Below are 18973 nucleotides of genomic sequence, written 5' to 3' on the forward strand. Positions count from 1 at the left end.
CAAGAAAACAGTATCAATATGTCCATGAAGTCATCCGATAGCTGACTTCATCTTTACCTTCAAAGCATAACCAATACATAAACACCGTCTATGTTTCAGTCTAGGTATCAGTTCCAGGAAGACAACCTACCTCCTGAATAACAACATATTTTGCTATATCAATTAGCATAGAGTGAAAAACCAACTTGATTAAATAATATGGAGATCCACCAGAGACTATTGCTATTATTTCCTTCACTTAGCACTGAACTGCCTACAAGCAAGAAAATTGCCACCAGGTGTCCTCTAGCTGTACTGAAGTCCTCTACTTCAGCAAGAGATGAAGTCATAATACACGTGGAACGTGCCAAGTGAAGAAGATTAAGCAAACTGCTACAAAAGAATTGCTTCTTGTACCTAAGGAAAGTGATATGTAAAAATTTAAACTCACTGGTTGTAAAGAGTCCTCTTGCCTCCTGCTTTGGCTCTGCCGACTGATGAAGGACCTTGTTGACCCTTTATAATGATTCAGCAAGCAGATGATCACTACTATCATAACAGTTATCACCACTATGATGATGATAATCTGAATAAACTCTAGTTCCGCTGTAGGGAAAAGAAAAATGGTATCATTTAAATCCAGAACAAACAAGAAACAGCACTTAACAGGAGGTACAAAAACCCCAACAGATTTTCTGATACATATAAACTGCACAATGTGTCAAGGAAAAATATATATTCTGTGCAGTAATGAAAATATTCCCAAGATGCAGAAGACAAATAAATTGTTTATGGATAGTTAAGTACTAAATAGCACTGAAATAGTAGAGATGAATTGTTTATGTCTTCAGTATTGGGATTTGCTCCTCTCCAAAAGTCAGTCTTCACCATGTTTTGAGTTTTGATCTATAATAGTAGACATCTCACAATTCAATGTAATCATGACTTCTTTTAGAAATGATTTCATCAAGTTTAGCCCTCAGGGTAATTAATGAAACAGACCTAGATCAAGCATATAATAAGAGATAAAAAAGCTTAACTGCAGTGGGATAATTGTTGTAACATCTAGTTATACAATTCTTATTACATTTAGAAAGTATATAGCAAGCATACTCAAAGTAAGGCAATAATAGGACTGTGTGAAAACATATCCTTCAAGGCAGAAAAAGACAGATATTAAAAATACTATTTATTATTGCAACAGGTCATATAACTCATTCTATAAGAAGATAGCAAAAATGGCCAAAATTGATATACCGTTATGCTATCTTGTTAAGTTGTACATTTTTAAAATATTCTATAAGACAAAAAAAAAGTCTTCACACAAATGTTTCCACAAATAGTTCTAAGGATTCTCCTCTGGCTATGTAAAAATATGCTAAGTATTACATATTAGTAATTAAAAAAAAAGAACAGATCACAGAAGAAAACCATCCTAACACTCTGCTATTATTAATGCTATTATACTCATATGTGCAACCACCTATTCCTGCTATTATTTTATAGTGGAGATTAATAACCAAAAGGATTCGGTTTAAGAAAAACAAATCCTTAATATTCAATGCTCATATTAAAGGCAATAACAACCAAAATGATCAAGGATTGCTTTTGCTTGGATCACTGTTTTTTTGTTTTGTTTTTGTATTTCAGTGAAACCATGGTGATGAGAGATTAACCTAGAAAGTCACTGTGTTTTTTCAAAGTCACAATGCCCCTAAAAAGTATTTAAGATAAAAACAAAAAACAAATGCCCCTGGACATTATAAATGTTTTCCTTTTGGAAGTCATAATTGCTTTACACCGCTTGGATTCAATTACAGCATCAATTAAAACTATGGCACTTTGGGACAAACCAGTCAGATGATTAATTTTGAAGAATCACACCTTTAGTTGTTAAAATTAACAGAAAAAAGCACATCAACGACTGATAATGTACTTATTCATATGTGTAGGAACTCTTCAAAATTCAAGCCTTCATTTGCCCACATATAAGCTAGAATTCAGCCATTCAACCAAAACATGCCTTTGACCATTGCCAATATGTACTTTGTAATGGAAATGCTGAATCAAAGGCAAAATACACAATTTTGCTAACAAGTTAAATATTATAATTCTTGCAATAAATTCTGCAATTCACAAATATCTTCAGTTTCACATAAGGAACGTCTACTTTAAATGCAAAACATTTTAAAATTAATTCTAAAAATAATTATTCAAAAGTACATAGAAGAGTGTATCCACATTTCTTTTCTTGTAATTTGGGATTGGTAAATGTAAAACACAGTGAAGTATTTTTCTGGCATTAAGAATTGCTTCTAATAATTTGGGAAAGAATAAGAATTAACAACTTTAAAAAGAGTATTGGTCAACTTCCTCTCTATTAATAGTGAAAGGTATAAATGGTTAGGACTGAAATGTTGAAAATGTTGAACCTATCAACATTTTCAATAAGGGCATATGTTCTAAGCCACATTTCCTAAATAGACAACACAGTGCAGGAGATCATATTTCCCTACATATTGTAAGTTATTTACACCCTTAAATATATATTGAAGAAATATAATAAATATCCTTTTATTCTTTTCTGCTTTACAAGCTACTTTCTCACAATAATTTGTATTAGCTAGATACAATTTTAATGCAGCCAATAACAGAACTCTATTACTTTCCTCAAGAACTCTATATGCTACTGTACTTTTTTTTTCAGGCCCTTATACTTTTGATTAGTGACAGGAAGCTACAAAATGTTCTCTTTGATTCTGTTATCCTGTCACTCTCCCTCTCCTAGAAGACAAGTTTCGGTTTTAAAAGCAACTGGATAAAGAATTTCTGAATATTACCTAATTTAAAGGCCCATAACCCAACAGTTGAGCCAACTGCATTATTATGAAACAGACATGAGTAACTTTAATATTGTTGATTTAGCTTTCCTAGAATACAGGGATAGATGGAATACTATTACTTCTGCATCTGCCCAAAAATGTAGCTTTCTAACCTAAATCAAGAGCTCTGAATATTTTTACAGAAGAGCATTTCCTCTTTTTACAAGGAAGCATTTCCTCTTTTTGTCTGAACATTACCATGACATGCAAAAACTTATTTAATTGCAAGTGCAAGAAGGAGGGAAGAGAATCTCTAGCCAGGAAACTTGGGTTACAAAATCATTGGGTTTTGCAAATTCGATTTTACAAATGATAAAAGAGATGGCTTTCTCTTATTGCTTTCTCCCCTTTTTTCTTACCAAACTCAGTAAGAAAACATGATTAGAGGGTATCCGGTGTGAGCGTAAAAACCTACCAATAGTGAATAATTTCTCATTAAGGCAACAATGTTGGAAAAGGCTTGCACCTTACCGAGATTTGCTAAAATATCTGGGAGCTTTTGGGAAAACAGAAAAAAGTGAAGCTGAAAATAAAATTAAAAAAGCAAATAAATTAAAGCCCAAAGATACAAATCAAGATCAATAGGCTCGCATTCAAGTGGAAGCAGACATTTTTTTTAAAAAAAAAATTATTATTCAGCATGCCGATTGTAAAAGAGGGCCGACTAAAATGATTCATTAAGACCAGAGGAAAATATCCTTCCCTCCAAGACAAGTCTGGGAAGCCTTCCTTGCCGCTGGCCATACAGTCTGGCCTAAATGCGCAGTTAGATCCAGAGCGTTAAGGAGATGCCACACACCCCACTTCTGAATTAGGGGGGGGTCCCAGATGTAGCCAAGAAATTAAAAGACGCTTGCTCCTTGGGAGGAAAGCCATGGCAAATCTAGACAGCACACTAAAAAGCAGAGACATCACCCTGTCAACAAAAGTGCGTATAGTCAAGGCTATGGTCTTCCCAGTTGCAATGTATGGCAGTGAAAGCTGGACCATAAGACAGGCTGAGCGCCAAAGAATTGAAGCCTTTGAACTGTGGTGCTGGAGAAGACTCCTGCAAGTCCCTTGGACTGCAAGGCGATCAAACCGGTCAGTCCTAGAGGAGATCAACCCTGACTGCTCTTTAGAAGGCCAGATCCTGAAGCTAAAATTCAAATACTTTGGCCACCTAATGAGAAGGAAGGACTCACTGGAGAAGAGCCTAATGCTGGGAAAGATCGAGGGCAAGAGAAGAATGGGACGACAGAGAATGAGGTGGCTGGATGGAGTCACTGAAGCAGTAGGCGTGAGCTTAAATGGACTCCAGAAGATGGTAGAGGACAGGAAGGCCTGGAGGAACGTTGTCCATAGGGTCGCGATGGGACACGACTTCGCAACTAACAACAACAACCCAGATGAGGTGCCGTGCGGTCCACACGTCTAGAACTCGAGAGAGACAACAACCGACGAGATGTTAGCACCGAGACAACCGTACAATGAAAGGGAGCCTTCCGAAGAAAACGACCAAGCCAAGAGGGCAAATAGAGTTAGAAAAATACCTCTGTGCAAAAGCAGCTCTTTCAACCGAGCATCTTTCAAAGCGGTAGCGTTAAGCTCCTCGGCGGGCATCCTCGGGCGCTTCCTCCGCTCGAGTAAGAGCCCTGCTGCGAGCGGGGAGCAGCATCGCTTCGGGCTCCGCGAGCGGGAATCGAGCAACCCACGCTCGCCCCTTGGCTCGCCTAGGCAGCTGCGTCTCGCCCCGCTTCGCCCGGCCGACGACGGGAGCCGGCTTTTAGACGCTCGCTACGCGGCCGAGCGGCTCCAAACGGCAAGGTTTCCGAGAGTTAGCTGGGCCGCCAATGGGGAACCTGGGGCGGCAGGGAAATCCGGGGAGGAAGCAACTGCTTCTCCGGGGCCTTTCATTCTTCCCGGACGGAGGCGGAGCCCCCCAAGACGCCTCCCGACAGCCTTTAAAAAGCCACCGGCCGCGGTGCCAAAAGTCCCCGAGGCCAGAAGACCAGGCAAGGCGGACCGAGGCGCCCTTTTGCATCAACGAGATCCCCGGGGGAATAAACCGCGCGCTCTCCCGAGTTCAAGGGGAGGGAGAAGAGCCACCCGCTCAAAAAGAGCACCGGGTTTATTATTATTATTATTATTATTATTATTATTATTATTATTATTATTATTATTATTATTATTTTATTATTATTATTATCATTATTATTTAAAGCTTGTAAGCCGCCCTGAGTCTTCGGAGAAGGGCGGGATGTAAATGGAATTAAAATAAAAAAGAAAAAGGCTGGAGAAGGGAGGGGGGAGAAAGTTGGGCGAGGAGTGAGGAGAAAGCAAGCCGGGGGGCGACAACCGCTCTTACCAACTTCCCGCACGCAAACTGCCCTTCGGCTGCCCGCTTCGCACTTCCAGCCAAGCCCCAGCGGAGACTTTTTGCGAAGCTTAAGCTTACCTTCCGCCTTTCCGCTCCAACGCGACGTTGCGTCACGCCGAGCCCCGGGCGCGGGGGATGGCAGGAACCGCTCTAGGAAGAGCTTTGGCAGGGCTCCCTCCCCGCTCTCTGGCTATTGGGGAAACCGCTTGCACGTGTCCACCCGCCGGCGGCTGGGCGGCGCGCGGCTGAAGCCGGGTGCTTCCAACAGCTGCCCCGCGTTGCTAATGCAAAGATCGCTGTAGCCTCCCGTCCCGTCGCCCGGCCGCCGCCGCCGCCGGCCGATTTCTTTACGAAGCGCTGAGGGAGTTTAAAAGGATAGTTTGGCTGTCTGCCAACCTTTCAGGCAATCGTTTGCCTTTCCCGCTTTCCCCCCCCCCCCAAAAAAAAAAGAGGAGAGGGGTAAATAGACGTAAGCGTGTTTCGGTGGAATTGGGTTTATTGACAAGTCACTGTCAGTGTTTCATTTGATGAGCCTTTTTCAGTTTCCTGGCCAGGTTTGTTCCCCCACTCTAGCTGGAAATAAAACGTATGACTCCTGCGACCTACCTATTTCACTCTCCGATTTGGAACAAACAGTCACGACTTCTGTATGTAATTATATATAGCCCTGTCTGTATCTTGGACTCACATGTAATTATAACCTAAGCCATTAAAAGTGGATCTCTGTGAACAGTCTAATTTAAACTCCGTTTAACAGCAGATAAAGAAATGACTTGGATTCAAAAGACCTAATCAAGACACCCAGCTGTCATTTTATTTAGTACACAATTTGTGCCAAGTTCTTAAGGAAAAGAAGCAGCATAGCTATATAATACTCTTTTTCAGACTTTGGGAAAGAGTAGCATTGGGTTTGGCACCATAGACTAAGAGGTTTTCTCCTACAATGTCTATGAGAATAGTTTTGAATAAGCACAGGTGGAATTAAAAACAACATACTTTCTTTTTACAAGACAGGAAAAGTGGAAAAATTATCCTACAGGAGGGTCTGAGAGATTTGTAACAGACTACAGCAGCACCACATTCATCTTTTTTTTAAAAAAAACATACTGTTGTTTAGCTTTGTGAGATTGATCTCTATAAAATTGGGGAGAGGGGGGAGAGAGTTGAGTATAAAGAATCTTCAAATCATAGACTTCTCAAGTTTTCAAACGAAGTAGCATTATTGAAATCATTTCATTTTTTCTTCATTATATTGCCTTTTAATCATCAGGAAACACATACCGTATATACTTGAGTATAAGCCGACTCGAGTATAAGCCGAGACCCCCAATTTCACCCCCAAAAACTGGAAAAAGTTATTGACTCGAGTATAAGCCGATCCGCCGTTCTGCAAGCCTCTGCCGCCAGCAGAGGCTCGATCTGCCATTTTGCAAGCCTGAATACACAGGAATACCCTGTGTGGCCGCGGCTCGTCGGCAGGTCTCCGTTCCTCCTGCCGACCTTTGGGGAGGTTTGGGCGCCTCCCCAAACCTCCCCAAACCTCGGCAGGTCTCCGTTCCTCCTGCCGACCTTTGGGGAGGTTTGGGCGCCTCCCCAAACCTCCCCAAACCTCGGCAGGTCTCCGTTCCTCCTGCCGACCTTTGGGGAGGTTTGGGCGCCTCCCCAAACCTCGGCAGGTCTCCGTTCCTCCTGCCGACCTTTGGGGAGGTTTGGGCGCCTCCCCAAACCTCTGCAGGTCTCCGTTCCTCCGCGCAGACCTGCCGACCTTTGGGGAGGTTTGGGCGCCTCCCCAAACCTCGGCAGGTCTCCGTTCCTCCTGCCGACCTTTGGGGAGGTTTGGGCGCCTCCCCAAACCTCCCCAAACCTCGGCAGGTCTCCGTTCCTCCTGCCGACCTTTGGGGAGGTTTGGGCGCCTCCCCAAACCTCGGCAGGTCTCCGTTCCTCCTGCCGACCTTTGGGGAGGTTTGGGCGCCTCCCCAAACCTCGGCAGGTCTCCGTTCCTCCTGCCGACCTTTGGGGAGGTTTGGGCGCCTCCCCAAACCTCGGCAGGTCTCCGTTCCTCCTGCCGACCTTTGGGGAGGTTTGGGCGCCTCCCCAAACCTCCCCAAACCTCGGCAGGTCTCCGTTCCTCCTGCCGACCTTTGGGGAGGTTTGGGCGCCTCCCCAAACCTCGGCAGGTCTCCGTTCCTCCGCGCAGACCTGCCGACCTTTGGGGAGGTTTGGGCGCCTCCCCAAACGTCCCCAAACCTCGGCAGGTCTCCGTTCCTGTTTGGGGAGGTTTGGGCGCCTCCCCAAACCTCCCCAAACCTCGGCAGGTCTCCGTTCCTCCGCGCAGACCTGCCGACGTTTGGGGAGGTTTGGGCGCCTCCCCAAACCTCCCCAAACCTCGGCAGGTCTCCGTTCCTGTTTGGGGAGGTTTGGGCGCCTCCCCAAACCTCCCCAAACCTCGGCAGGTCTCCGTTCCTCCGCGCAGACCTGCCGACCTTTGGGGAGGTTTGGGCGCCTCCCCAAACGTCCCCAAACCTCGGCAGGTCTCCGTTCCTGTTTGGGGAGGTTTGGGCGCCTCCCCAAACCTCCCCAAACCTCGGCAGGTCTCCGTTCCTCCGCGCAGACCTGCCGACCTTTGGGGAGGTTTGGGCGCCTCCCCAAACCTCCCCAAACCTCGGCAGGTCTCCGTTCCTGTTTGGGGAGGTTTGGGCGCCTCCCCAAACCTCCCCAAACCTCGGCAGGTCTCCGTTCCTCCGCGCAGACCTGCCGACGTTTGGGGAGGTTTGGGGAGGCGCCCAAACCTCCCCAAAGGTCGGCAGGAAGAACGGAGACCTGCCGAGGTTTGGGGAGGTTTGGGGAGGCGCCCAAACCTCCCCAAAGGTCGGCAGGTCTGCGCGGAGGAACGGAGACCTGCCGAGGTTTGGGGAGGTTTGGGGAGGCGCCCAAACCTCCCCAAACAGGAACGAAGACCTGCCGAGGTTTGGGGACGTTTGGGGAGGCGCCCAAACCTCCCCAAACGTCGGCAGGTCTGCGCGGAGGAACGGAGACCTGCCGAGGTTTGGGGAGGTTTGGGGAGGCGCCCAAACCTCCCCAAACAGGAACGGAGACCTGCCGAGGTTTGGGGACGTTTGGGGAGGCGCCCAAACCTCCCCAAAGGTCGGCAGGTCTGCGCGGAGGAACGGAGACCTGCCGAGGTTTGGGGAGGTTTGGGGAGGCGCCCAAACCTCCCCAAACAGGAACGGAGACCTGCCGAGGTTTGGGGACGTTTGGGGAGGCGCCCAAACCTCCCCAAAGGTCGGCAGGTCTGCGCGGAGGAACGGAGACCTGCCGAGGTTTGGGGAGGCGCCCAAACCTCCCCAAACAGGAACGGAGACCTGCCGAGGTTTGGGGAGGTTTGGGGAGGCGCCCAAACCTCCCCAAAGGTCGGCAGGTCTGCGCGGAGGAACGGAGACCTGCCGAGGTTTGGGGAGGCGCCCAAACCTCCCCAAACAGGAACGGAGACCTGCCGAGGTTTGGGGACGTTTGGGGAGGCGCCCAAACCTCCCCAAAGGTCGGCAGGTCTGCGCGGAGGAACGGAGACCTGCCGAGGTTTGGGGAGGTTTGGGGAGGCGCCCAAACCTCCCCAAACAGGAACGGAGACCTGCCGAGGTTTGGGGACGTTTGGGGAGGCGCCCAAACCTCCCCAAAGGTCGGCAGGTCTGCGCGGAGGAACGGAGACCTGCCGAGGTTTGGGGAGGTTTGGGGAGGCGCCCAAACCTCCCCAAACGTCGGCAGGTCTGCGCGGAGGAACGGAGACCTGCCGAGGTTTGGGGAGGCGCCCAAACCTCCCCAAACGTCGGCAGGTCTGCGCGGAGGAACGGAGACCTGCCGAGGTTTGGGGAGGTTTGGGGAGGCGCCCAAACCTCCCCAAACAGGAACGGAGACCTGCCGAGGTTTGGGGACGTTTGGGGAGGCGCCCAAACCTCCCCAAAGGTCGGCAGGTCTGCGCGGAGGAACGGAGACCTGCCGAGGTTTGGGGAGGCGCCCAAACCTCCCCAAAGGTCGGCAGGAGGAACGGAGACCTGCCGAGGTTTGGGGAGGTTTGGGGAGGCGCCCAAACCTCCCCAAAGGTCGGCAGGAGGAACGGAGACCTGCCGAGGTTTGGGGAGGCGCCCAAACCTCCCCAAAGGTCGGCAGGAGGAACGGAGACCTGCCGAGGTTTGGGGAGGCGCCCAAACCTCCCCAAAGGTCGGCAGGAGGAACGGAGACCTGCCGAGGTTTGGGGAGGTTTGGGGAGGCGCCCAAACCTCCCCAAACGTCGGCAGGTCTGCGCGGAGGAACGGAGACCTGCCGAGGTTTGGGGAGGCGCCCAAACCTCCCCAAAGGTCGGCAGGAGGAACGGAGACCTGCCGAGGTTTGGGGAGGTTTGGGGAGGCGCCCAAACCTCCCCAAAGGTCGGCAGGAGGAACGGAGACCTGCCGAGGTTTGGGGAGGCGCCCAAACCTCCCCAAAGGTCGGCAGGAGGAACGGAGACCTGCCGAGGTTTGGGGAGGCGCCCAAACCTCCCCAAAGGTCGGCAGGAGGAACGGAGACCTGCCGAGGTTTGGGGAGGTTTGGGGAGGCGCCCAAACCTCCCCAAACGTCGGCAGGTCTGCGCGGAGGAACGGAGACCTGCCGAGGTTTGGGGAGGCGCCCAAACCTCCCCAAACGTCGGCAAGTCTCCGTTCCTCCGCGCCCTGCCTGCCTGCTTCTTTCCGCTGCGGAAAGAAGCAGGCAGGCAAGGCGCGGAGTTTGGGGAGGTGCGCGCGCACCTCCCCAAACCTCCCCAAACTTCGGCAGGTCTCGGACGGCGGTGGCTTGGGAGAGGTGCGGGCGATCCCGGAAGCACCAAAGCCTCGGCCGCGCACAAGTCCTCGGTAAGTTTTTTTGTTGACTGGAGTATAAGCCGAAGTGGAATTTTTCAGCCCAAAAAGTGGGCTGAAAAATTCGGCTTATACTCAAGTATATACGGTACATTATAAGGGGCCAAACCCTTATAGCTAGAGCAGGGGTCTTCAAACTTGGCCCTTTTATGACTTGTGGACTTCAATTCCCAGAATTCCTCAGCCAGGCATGCTAGCTGAGGAATTCTGGGAGTTGAAGTCCACAAGTCATAAAAGGGCCAAGTTTGAAGACCCCTGTGTTAGAGGAATGAGAATACAATCTTGAGAAAGCAATGCAGGATCAAGTATGGAAACAAAGTGAAATGAGATAGAAATGGAAAAGGCACAAGAAATGGACTCAACATAATCCCTATCTTGATGCTGCTTGTTGGAAGAGAGGGCCCAGGGAAATGGGCAGGCCTTCAAGGTTCTGTTAGGGTAGAATTCCTATAATCCTTGCACTGTCTCTTTCCTGATTGGGCTTTCCTCAAAGAGCTAACATTTAGAGTTAGAAGGAAGATGTCAGATGAGGTGCTCTCTGGAAAATACTATAAGTGGTGTCATCAGGAACTACCAAGGAATTACCCCATGGCAGGAAGGAAATCCAGGATATGAAGACCGTGTGATGGGTGAATCCAGTCACACCGGCTCATGTCCCATACTCGTCCATGAATCTGAGCCAAGGTGAGCCCTGAAAGAACAACTTTCTCCTATTCTGTCTGTCTCACACTCACTCACTCACTCACACACACCCCTATCTACTATATATACATTTCTCCTACTTTCCACTTGATCATTCTGGACATTAATTTCCATCAGCTGGTCTTTAAATCTGTAGACATCACATGAGAAAAAGTTTTGGCAGTTGTAGGGAAACAGAACTCATTCTACCAGTGTCTTATCTTGTCTTTTCTCTTCTTTCTCATGGCCAGGGGAAATGGAAGACAGATGAGGTTATAAGAATATTTTTTTGCTTTTCAAAATTTATAATGTTTAATGGTGTGTAGTAAGAGGCCTAGGCAGGTGCCAAGGAATATCTCGAGGGGTCCTGTGTCTTGCAAACACATTACAGTTGAGGAGCATTTTAAACAGTAAAGAAATGTGACTGTTCCTCTTTTTATCATTTCAAATAATATTTTAGTTTTAATGTGATTAGGTGTGAGCAAGTAAACAGATGGCACCAGCTTGAAGATTAGAAACAGAAGCCAGAAGAAATAAGTTTGGATGGAGGATTTAAAATGAAAGTCAGGTGTTTAGGCATCTATATTAATTCAGCATTAAAGTCTCTTTAAAAATGATATTATTAATACCTACTTCGAAAACTAACATAATTTTTTTAAAAAAAATCTTCCCAAGGCTTGACTTAAAATCTCATTTCATAGATAAACACAGCTATACTTGATCCACACCATCCACATGGATCCACCCACAGGCTATATACTTCCATGAAATGCCTCATCTGGCTGAGACCATTATGCTTTGCAGAAAGAATGAACCCCACCCTTTCAAAAGCTGTTTTAAGATTAAGATTGAGATGTATCCACATGGACATGGAAGATCAAGTTTTAGTAAAATTTAATGTGTAAATTTGTACTGAAAGTTCTAACTGTGCAAATGAGAATACTAAGCATACACACCTTATCTATTTTCAAACTTCACAATCATGATGATATATATGTGGATTGGAATTACTCAGAAAAAAGAAAATCTGTACAACACATTTTGTCAGCCTGATTTCCTTGGAAGGTTATGTATGACAGCCTATGTCCTTGGAACAACAAAACGAAGAGAGTGGACACAAACAGTCAAAGACAGATGGAGAAGCAATCCATCTGAGAAGTGTTAGTGTTTAATCTCAAAGATTACATGTGCTAAATTCTTTACCAAAGGCAGTATATGTTAAATGTTTACATAAAAGATTTGTTTAAAATAAATACATACAAACAGTCTGCATCTAAATATGCTATTAGAATTGTGAAAACATACTGAGAATATTTTAGATTCCTGTCATGGGCCTGAAGCTACAACACAGTTATACATTTTCTATTCACTGTTTGTTAAGAGAAGTCTTGCCTCCCCAACATGAATATTTTGTACTATTGTACAGTCCTCTACTTACAATAGTTTGTTTAGTGACTGTTCAAACTTATAACAACATTGAAATGGTCATATGATCAAAATTCAGATGCTTGGCAACTGGTTCATATTTATGGTGGTTGCAGTGTTATGTGATTAACCTTTGCGACCTCCTGACAAGCAAAGTCAATGGGGAAGCCAAATTCAATTAACGACCATGTTACTAAGTTAACAACTGCTGTGATTCACTTAACAACTGTGGCAAGGTTGTAAAATGAGGCAAAACACTTAACAAATGTCTCACTTAACAACAGAAATTTTGGGCTCAATTGTGGTTGTAAGTCGAGAACTACCTTACTGAAGAAACAGTATATACTGTATTAAAAAAATACTTGTTACAAAGCATGATTTTCCTAAGGCACTAGCTTGAATTCTCCTTTCTAACTAAAACATTTTTAGATAAATGAGGAAAAGTTATCACACATCTATTAGATAATTGCCACACAACTATCTCCCCAGATAACATGCCAAAACATCCAACTCTCCAAATAAAAAATAAGAGATTTCAGTGCTTTTGAAACAAGGCTGCAACACAGAATATATTTTCTTGTGGAAAAGCCTTGCTCTATAAATCTAGTGTTCATTTGTCAATGTTTTGTGTGTTCCCCAAGATAACAAAGGACCACCTACTTACATCATAATGGGTAAAATTCAGTTTTGAAGCTGTAATCTCAATATGTGGATTATTTTTAAAAACATTTCTTTATACCCTCATTAATTAAAAATTATCAATTTAATAGAAAAAAGTCAACGACAAATTTGTGGCCTTAGATGCTACATCACTGCATATGCATACCGACATTCTTCATGAAGAAAACACAGTATCAGTAAAAGAACAGAAGAATTACACAATATCAAACATTAGAGGGATATTTCCTAGAAAAAATATCAGATTTTAAATTCTAGACTGCAGAACAAGCTAAAGGAGGAATAAGAGAGACCTATTTTTAAAATATAAAATGGACCCTGAAGCTTAATTCACAAGAACTGAAATGAGGAGGTAAATGCCTACCATTAACCTAATGCCATGGATCAAAGTGCCTTTTTGCTTTTTGTGATTAATTTAGCAATCTGTCTTTTATCTATGATGCCTTCCATAGGGATAGCACTTAGTGGACTTGGTTGATTTCAGAAACGTAGAAGGATTGGTTAATACTTGGATGGGAAATTCTAGGGCTACTGGACGGATGGGAAGTTAAAACAAGGTAGCAGAAGAAGACAATGGCAAACAGCATTTCCATAATACAATCAAGAAAAACTGCATGGATGCAATTATTAGAGTCAAGCTGATCTACTTTTTCAAAGTTGGTTTGAGGAAGTATTAACTTTTTAATCTTCAATTTATGACTAAAATCAGGATTTCATTCTAACAGAAAATAAATAAATCCTTTTTTCCCCTTTTGATTTCTTTTCCTCCCTCCACAATTGAGAAAAGAGCATAAATAAATACAAAAACAAGATTCTTGAGGCATTATAGTTAAAACAACTGAAACCCAGTTTAGATTTATGTAAGCAATACAAGTCAAGGAAGCTGTATACTGTATAATTCAAAGAAAGCAAAGTTTCTGATAAGCAAGATTTTTCTAGAATATTTTGTGAGAGGCACATATTTCACCCACCGAACAAGTAGGCTTTTCTCATCATGATTAGAAAGTTATTGTTAACTGGCAAATAAGGTGGTATACAAATTAAATTATTAAATTAAATTAAATTAAAGTTGGCATCTTTAGGGAATCGTGTTTTGTAAATGTTTCCTGTAGAAGTGTAGAATATCACCTTATTTCTTTAAACAAAGCTTGTCTTTTATTTATTTTATTTGTTGATCAAATTTTAAAACTGCTTATCTCCCTGGCAGAGGGATTCTGGGCAGATAAAATATCAAACCATAGAAGCAGCATATAAAATTTAAAAGGCACGGATGAATTAACAATCAGAGTGAAAGCTGATTTAAAAAGTAGGGAGAGGGTGCTAAGCAGCCCATGGCTCTGTGGTTCTATGAGCAAGACCACAGAGTTTTTACACCTTTCCAGAAGGCCAGGAGAGTGGAGGGTCCGCCTCACCTCCAGGGCGAAGACAAGGGCCCTGGAGACAAAGGCTCTTTTCCTGGACCCTTCCAGTCAGAATCCTTTAGCTGAAGGGGTCCACAACATGACTGATGTAATGGGAGGTAGACAATGTATTATGTTTTAAAGTTTGTGATAGTTTCATACTCCATTTCTGGAATACAAAATAATACACTTATACTTTTTTATTTTAAATAAATGCCTTTTGCATTTATTTTAGTGCCCTTAATGTAGGACCTAAGGCCTGAGACATATCGATTCGTACAGTAATTGTTTCTCACACCAGGGATCACCTCTCCATATGTTTTTGATTTCCTCAGAGGAAGGGTGTGACAGAAATGTAATAAACAGATTAAAATATGACTAAGGCATTTCTCACTGCAGATTAACACAGCATAATGTAGAGAAAAATGGGAATCTGTAGCCTGGCTTGTGATAATTGATTCAGGTTTTTTCATGTGAGACAATCCCTAAATGCCAGATTGGGCAAGAGTCAAAATTCTGTATAGGCAACTGTAATGTTAAACATTAATTAAGAGTTACTTTCATTCAGTTCAATTACTGGCTAATTCAGTCATCCATTTGCTTTCTTTATAATCCTTAATCAGAATGGCCCAGATGATTTCCTCCTTTTACAGGAATCACATTTCTTTGCATTATGGCTACTTGGTGAGATGAGCTAATATCTTTGGCTATGCCAGACTTCCTTATGAAGTAATAGGAAAAAACCACACATGCCAAGCCAGTCAACAAAAAAGACTGGAAATAAAACTGTTAATTGAGCAGGTGCCTTTAGTACATAGCACTCCTTTTTTATATTTCTGTGATGTGGGTTCATCTGGAGTATGGATGTGTGTCAACTTGTGGAGCAGCATGCCTTAAGACAGAGGAACTGAACAGCCAGGTGTGCCTTATACTAGCTCTTTGATCTCCAGCCAGTTCTTCTGTAGTATTAAGCCTATGTCTGAACTATAGCACGTTAAAATATAAGTGAGAGGATACTCTGAGCTATTCCACAATGCAAAGAACAAGAAGGGGAAAAATGCCAACCCACACATTTTACTATATTTGTCACACAGATGAAAATAAGATTTATAGCCCACCTTCATTTTGTACAATAATGGTCCTGCCTCTGTTTTCTTCCAGCCCTTGGAGGTGAGAGAAAGTGACTGGCCAAAGTCACCCATTCAGGTTTTATGGCTTAAAGGAGAATTATAACTCACAGTCTTCCAGGGTGACAATCTTTATAAAACACTGTGGTTGTAATTAGTTCTGCAAAACTTCATTGCAATTCTCAATGGCTGCTGAGACTTATCAAAACGATGCTTCTATATTTCAGAATTTTCCTGGTGATATCTGTATATAGATCATGTGGTTGTCTGTGCAGCAACTTTTAAGGACTCTAATATCAGCATTCAAACTGACACAGTTTTCAATGTATTGTCATTTAATTTACAGAAAAATATTAATTCATATAAACCCATCAGCAATGTTTATTTGCATATTCAGCACACAGACTTTACCATTTAAATAAAAACTAGACTTAGTAAAGAAGCATTTCAAGATGTTGGCAATGTATTTTATGCAAGCATTTTTGTACTTTATTTGATGTACAGCACAGTTGATCATGACTGAATATTAAATAGAGCACAAATCCTCTATTCCTATTTAAGAAGTGATAATGTTTAGGATTTACTTCCATTAATGACCAAAAGAAGACTCCATCCTCATTCTTTTCTTTTCATTCAAGCAGTAACCAAAAAAAATGTATTAGAGATCTGCATTAAAAATCTGAGACAGCACCTCATTTATTATCTTTCCATAGAAATATCACAGCTAAAAGTGAATAACAATGACAGAATTAGCAGGGGTGCCACCATTCCAGCATCTCTGCAATGCAACTACGGTATTTTATTCATAAAAACTAAAAGCCATGTTGTTGAAATATATATCACTAAACAAACCATTAACAACATTTTACTTACAAAAGGAGTATTCACTTTTCTTCTAAAATTAGTCCCTTTGGGGGTTAGTGCTGTAGTTCATAAGAGGTAAAATATTCACTTGCCTAAACTGAATTGTTAGCAAGTCATCTGGCAGAGATGGTGAAAGAGAAACAGGATGTAGAGTACTAAGGAACTATAGATAAGTATGTGCTTCTAAGATGGCTTGTTCTAAATAGAAATATCACAATGACACTGTAAGATTGGAAGATCGGATTTTGTAATTTTCCTCAAACAGTAGTCACTTGATGCTAACACCTATCATTGCTCATGATAAAATGATTAATTTTAATGTTCTCTGTCCCATCATTATTTGTTTAAAAAAAATCCCCTAATTTAACCTTAAACAGAATTCAGAAAAGGCCAAAACAGGTCTTAGCTGCACATGTGTCTTTTGTATCTAAGTAATTGCATATTTAAAAACAAAAAAATATCTGCGCTAGATAGTAATGCAGTGCTATCAGTTTTCCTACAGTGACATTTATTAGATCAGAAGTTGCTTGGATAACAGCGATTTGCCAAGTCCACTTACCGCAACAAACAAGTATTTTAGAAGGATCCTTCTGTCTAGACTCAGTATATTAACTATGTCAACAAGGCTTCTAAAGGCAGGGTTAAAGGGGCTTTTAGGGTTTTTATTACTGTTTTTTAAAAAACCAAATTGACTCACTCGTTTCAAACCACCTTCTACTGAAGCTACCTTGTCTTGATAGGAAAGTGGAAAACACCTGCTGTTTTTAAAACTCTGCTGAACTTTGCCACAGTTAGAAACTAGACATTTCATGGTACTGTGAGCCAGCTAAAGCCACACAACAGACGCTTCCTGACTCACAGAAAGTATGCACAGTTATTGCAGACAGCTCTGAGCCACCCCTGAGTGTTGATTCCAACCACAAAGGAGAAGCAAGAATGCCATATGTCTGTCTGTGCAATACTTCATAATCTTGCTTTGGGTTTCATAGTGTGTCTGGCTGAGAGAGACAAACATTTTTGTGCCAGTTCCACTGCTGTTAACAAAAGCTTCAAAGTATTAAAAATTATGAATGTAATTAATTAAATATGGCATGCATTAATATTACTCAAATATTAAACAGTCTTTCCAGCTTAGAGTAATTGAAATAAAGTTTAATTTAATTTAATTTAATTTATTGAATTTATATACCGCCCTTTCCCGAAGGACTCAGGGCGGTTTACAGGGTATAATTTTTAAAACATTAATACAAAAATTAAGACCAATTTAAAAAAGATTAAACTAAGTCCCTGCAACATGTAAAACCCCAGTTAAAACCCAATTAAAACTCAGCCTGAGCCGGAAAGCTCAAAGACCCAGGTCTTCAGGTCTCGGAGGAATGATCGAAGGTCGGGGGCAGTCCTAAGGCAGCTGGTTCCAGAGGGCAGGCGCCCCCACAGAGAAGGCCCTCCCCCTGGGTGTCATCCGCCGGCATTCTTTGACCGGCGGCACCCTGAGAAGAAGTTTATTTATTTACAGTCATTATTTACTTTATACAGCCCAGTACTGTGGTGAGTTTAAACTTGGTTTTAAACTTGAATCAGGGATGCCCAAATTTCCACGGAGGGTAACTCTGTGTTACTTACACTGTCCTTCATCCCAACCTATTTCATAGGGTTGTTGTTATGAAATATTATGAAATATTTTCATATAGCAATCTTGAAATGTCAGTGAAAATGTGGGCACGAGAAGCGATAAATATGCTATTCATTTAGCAGAATATGTTTTCTCAAATTCCAGTGACATCAGACAACTTTGTTAATTCTCTACATCTTTATGTACAGACTGGGAAAAACTGAATTATTTTTTGATGGATAAAATAGAAATAACCTAATTACTGGAATATATATAAACAGTATAAAATTAAATGGTCCTGAGTATAGGATAGAAACAAGTAAGTTGCCCAGGGAAGAAGAAAAAAAAATCTGCAATGAGTGAAAAGCTAGACATAGAAATAAGCATAAACTGAATCCTGTAATACAAATAAATCCTCAACTTATGATCACAACTGGGACCAGAATTTCTGTTGTTCAACAAGATGGTTGTCAAGTGAGTCACATCTGACTTTATGACCTTTTCTGCCATGGTTGTTAAGTGAATCACAAGATTGTTAAATTATCAGAAGCTGGCTGGGAAGATCGCAGATTGTAATAATGTGACCATGGGGCTGCTGCAAGGGTCATTAATGTGAGGCCTGGTCATAAATCACTTTTTTCCAGTGCCATTGTAACTTTAAATGGTTGCTAGATGAATGGTTGTAAGTCAAGGACTATGTGTAAAGAGGATTGAAGCAAGACTATGCCCTGTTAACAGTCTGCATTTCAGAAAGCCTGCAGGGAGAACATAAACTGTGGAGGTTGTAAATAGCCAAGGTGAAGAAATAACCTATTAATGGCCAGATCTTGTTGCCACTTACAGTTGATAGCAAGCTACATCTGTGTTTTTAAATAAGAGGACCCAGAATAGCTACAATACCAATGCCATTCTGTGTTTCAAAAGCAAGAATATAATCCTCTCTGTACCTCCACCAAAATATGGGAATTGAAACTTGATACTGGAACTTTGATATGACAAATTCTTCTTATAATGTTGCTCTGCATCTTTTGGGGCCTACTCAATGAGCAATATTAGTCCAACAACCTTCTGAAATAA

General features: G+C 43.0%; 1 protein-coding gene across 5 annotated transcripts in view; it reads right to left on the reverse strand.

Annotated features, from left to right (window-relative positions):
• LDLRAD4 (low density lipoprotein receptor class A domain containing 4) overlaps positions 1–18973 on the reverse strand; it is a 294973-nt gene that overhangs the window by 14931 nt on the left and 261069 nt on the right. For 2 of the 5 annotated variants that reach the window (XM_081324425.1, XM_081324424.1), the window contains one exon: positions 431–585. In XM_081324425.1, the coding sequence (XP_081180551.1) occupies positions 431–585 (155 nt within the window). The other 3 variants (XM_081324428.1, XM_081324427.1, XM_081324426.1) reach the window with 3 other exon arrangements.

This window comes from Vipera berus (assembly GCF_964194415.1).
Source record: "Vipera berus genome assembly, chromosome: 3".
Classification (NCBI taxonomy): Eukaryota; Metazoa; Chordata; class Lepidosauria; order Squamata; family Viperidae; genus Vipera; species Vipera berus.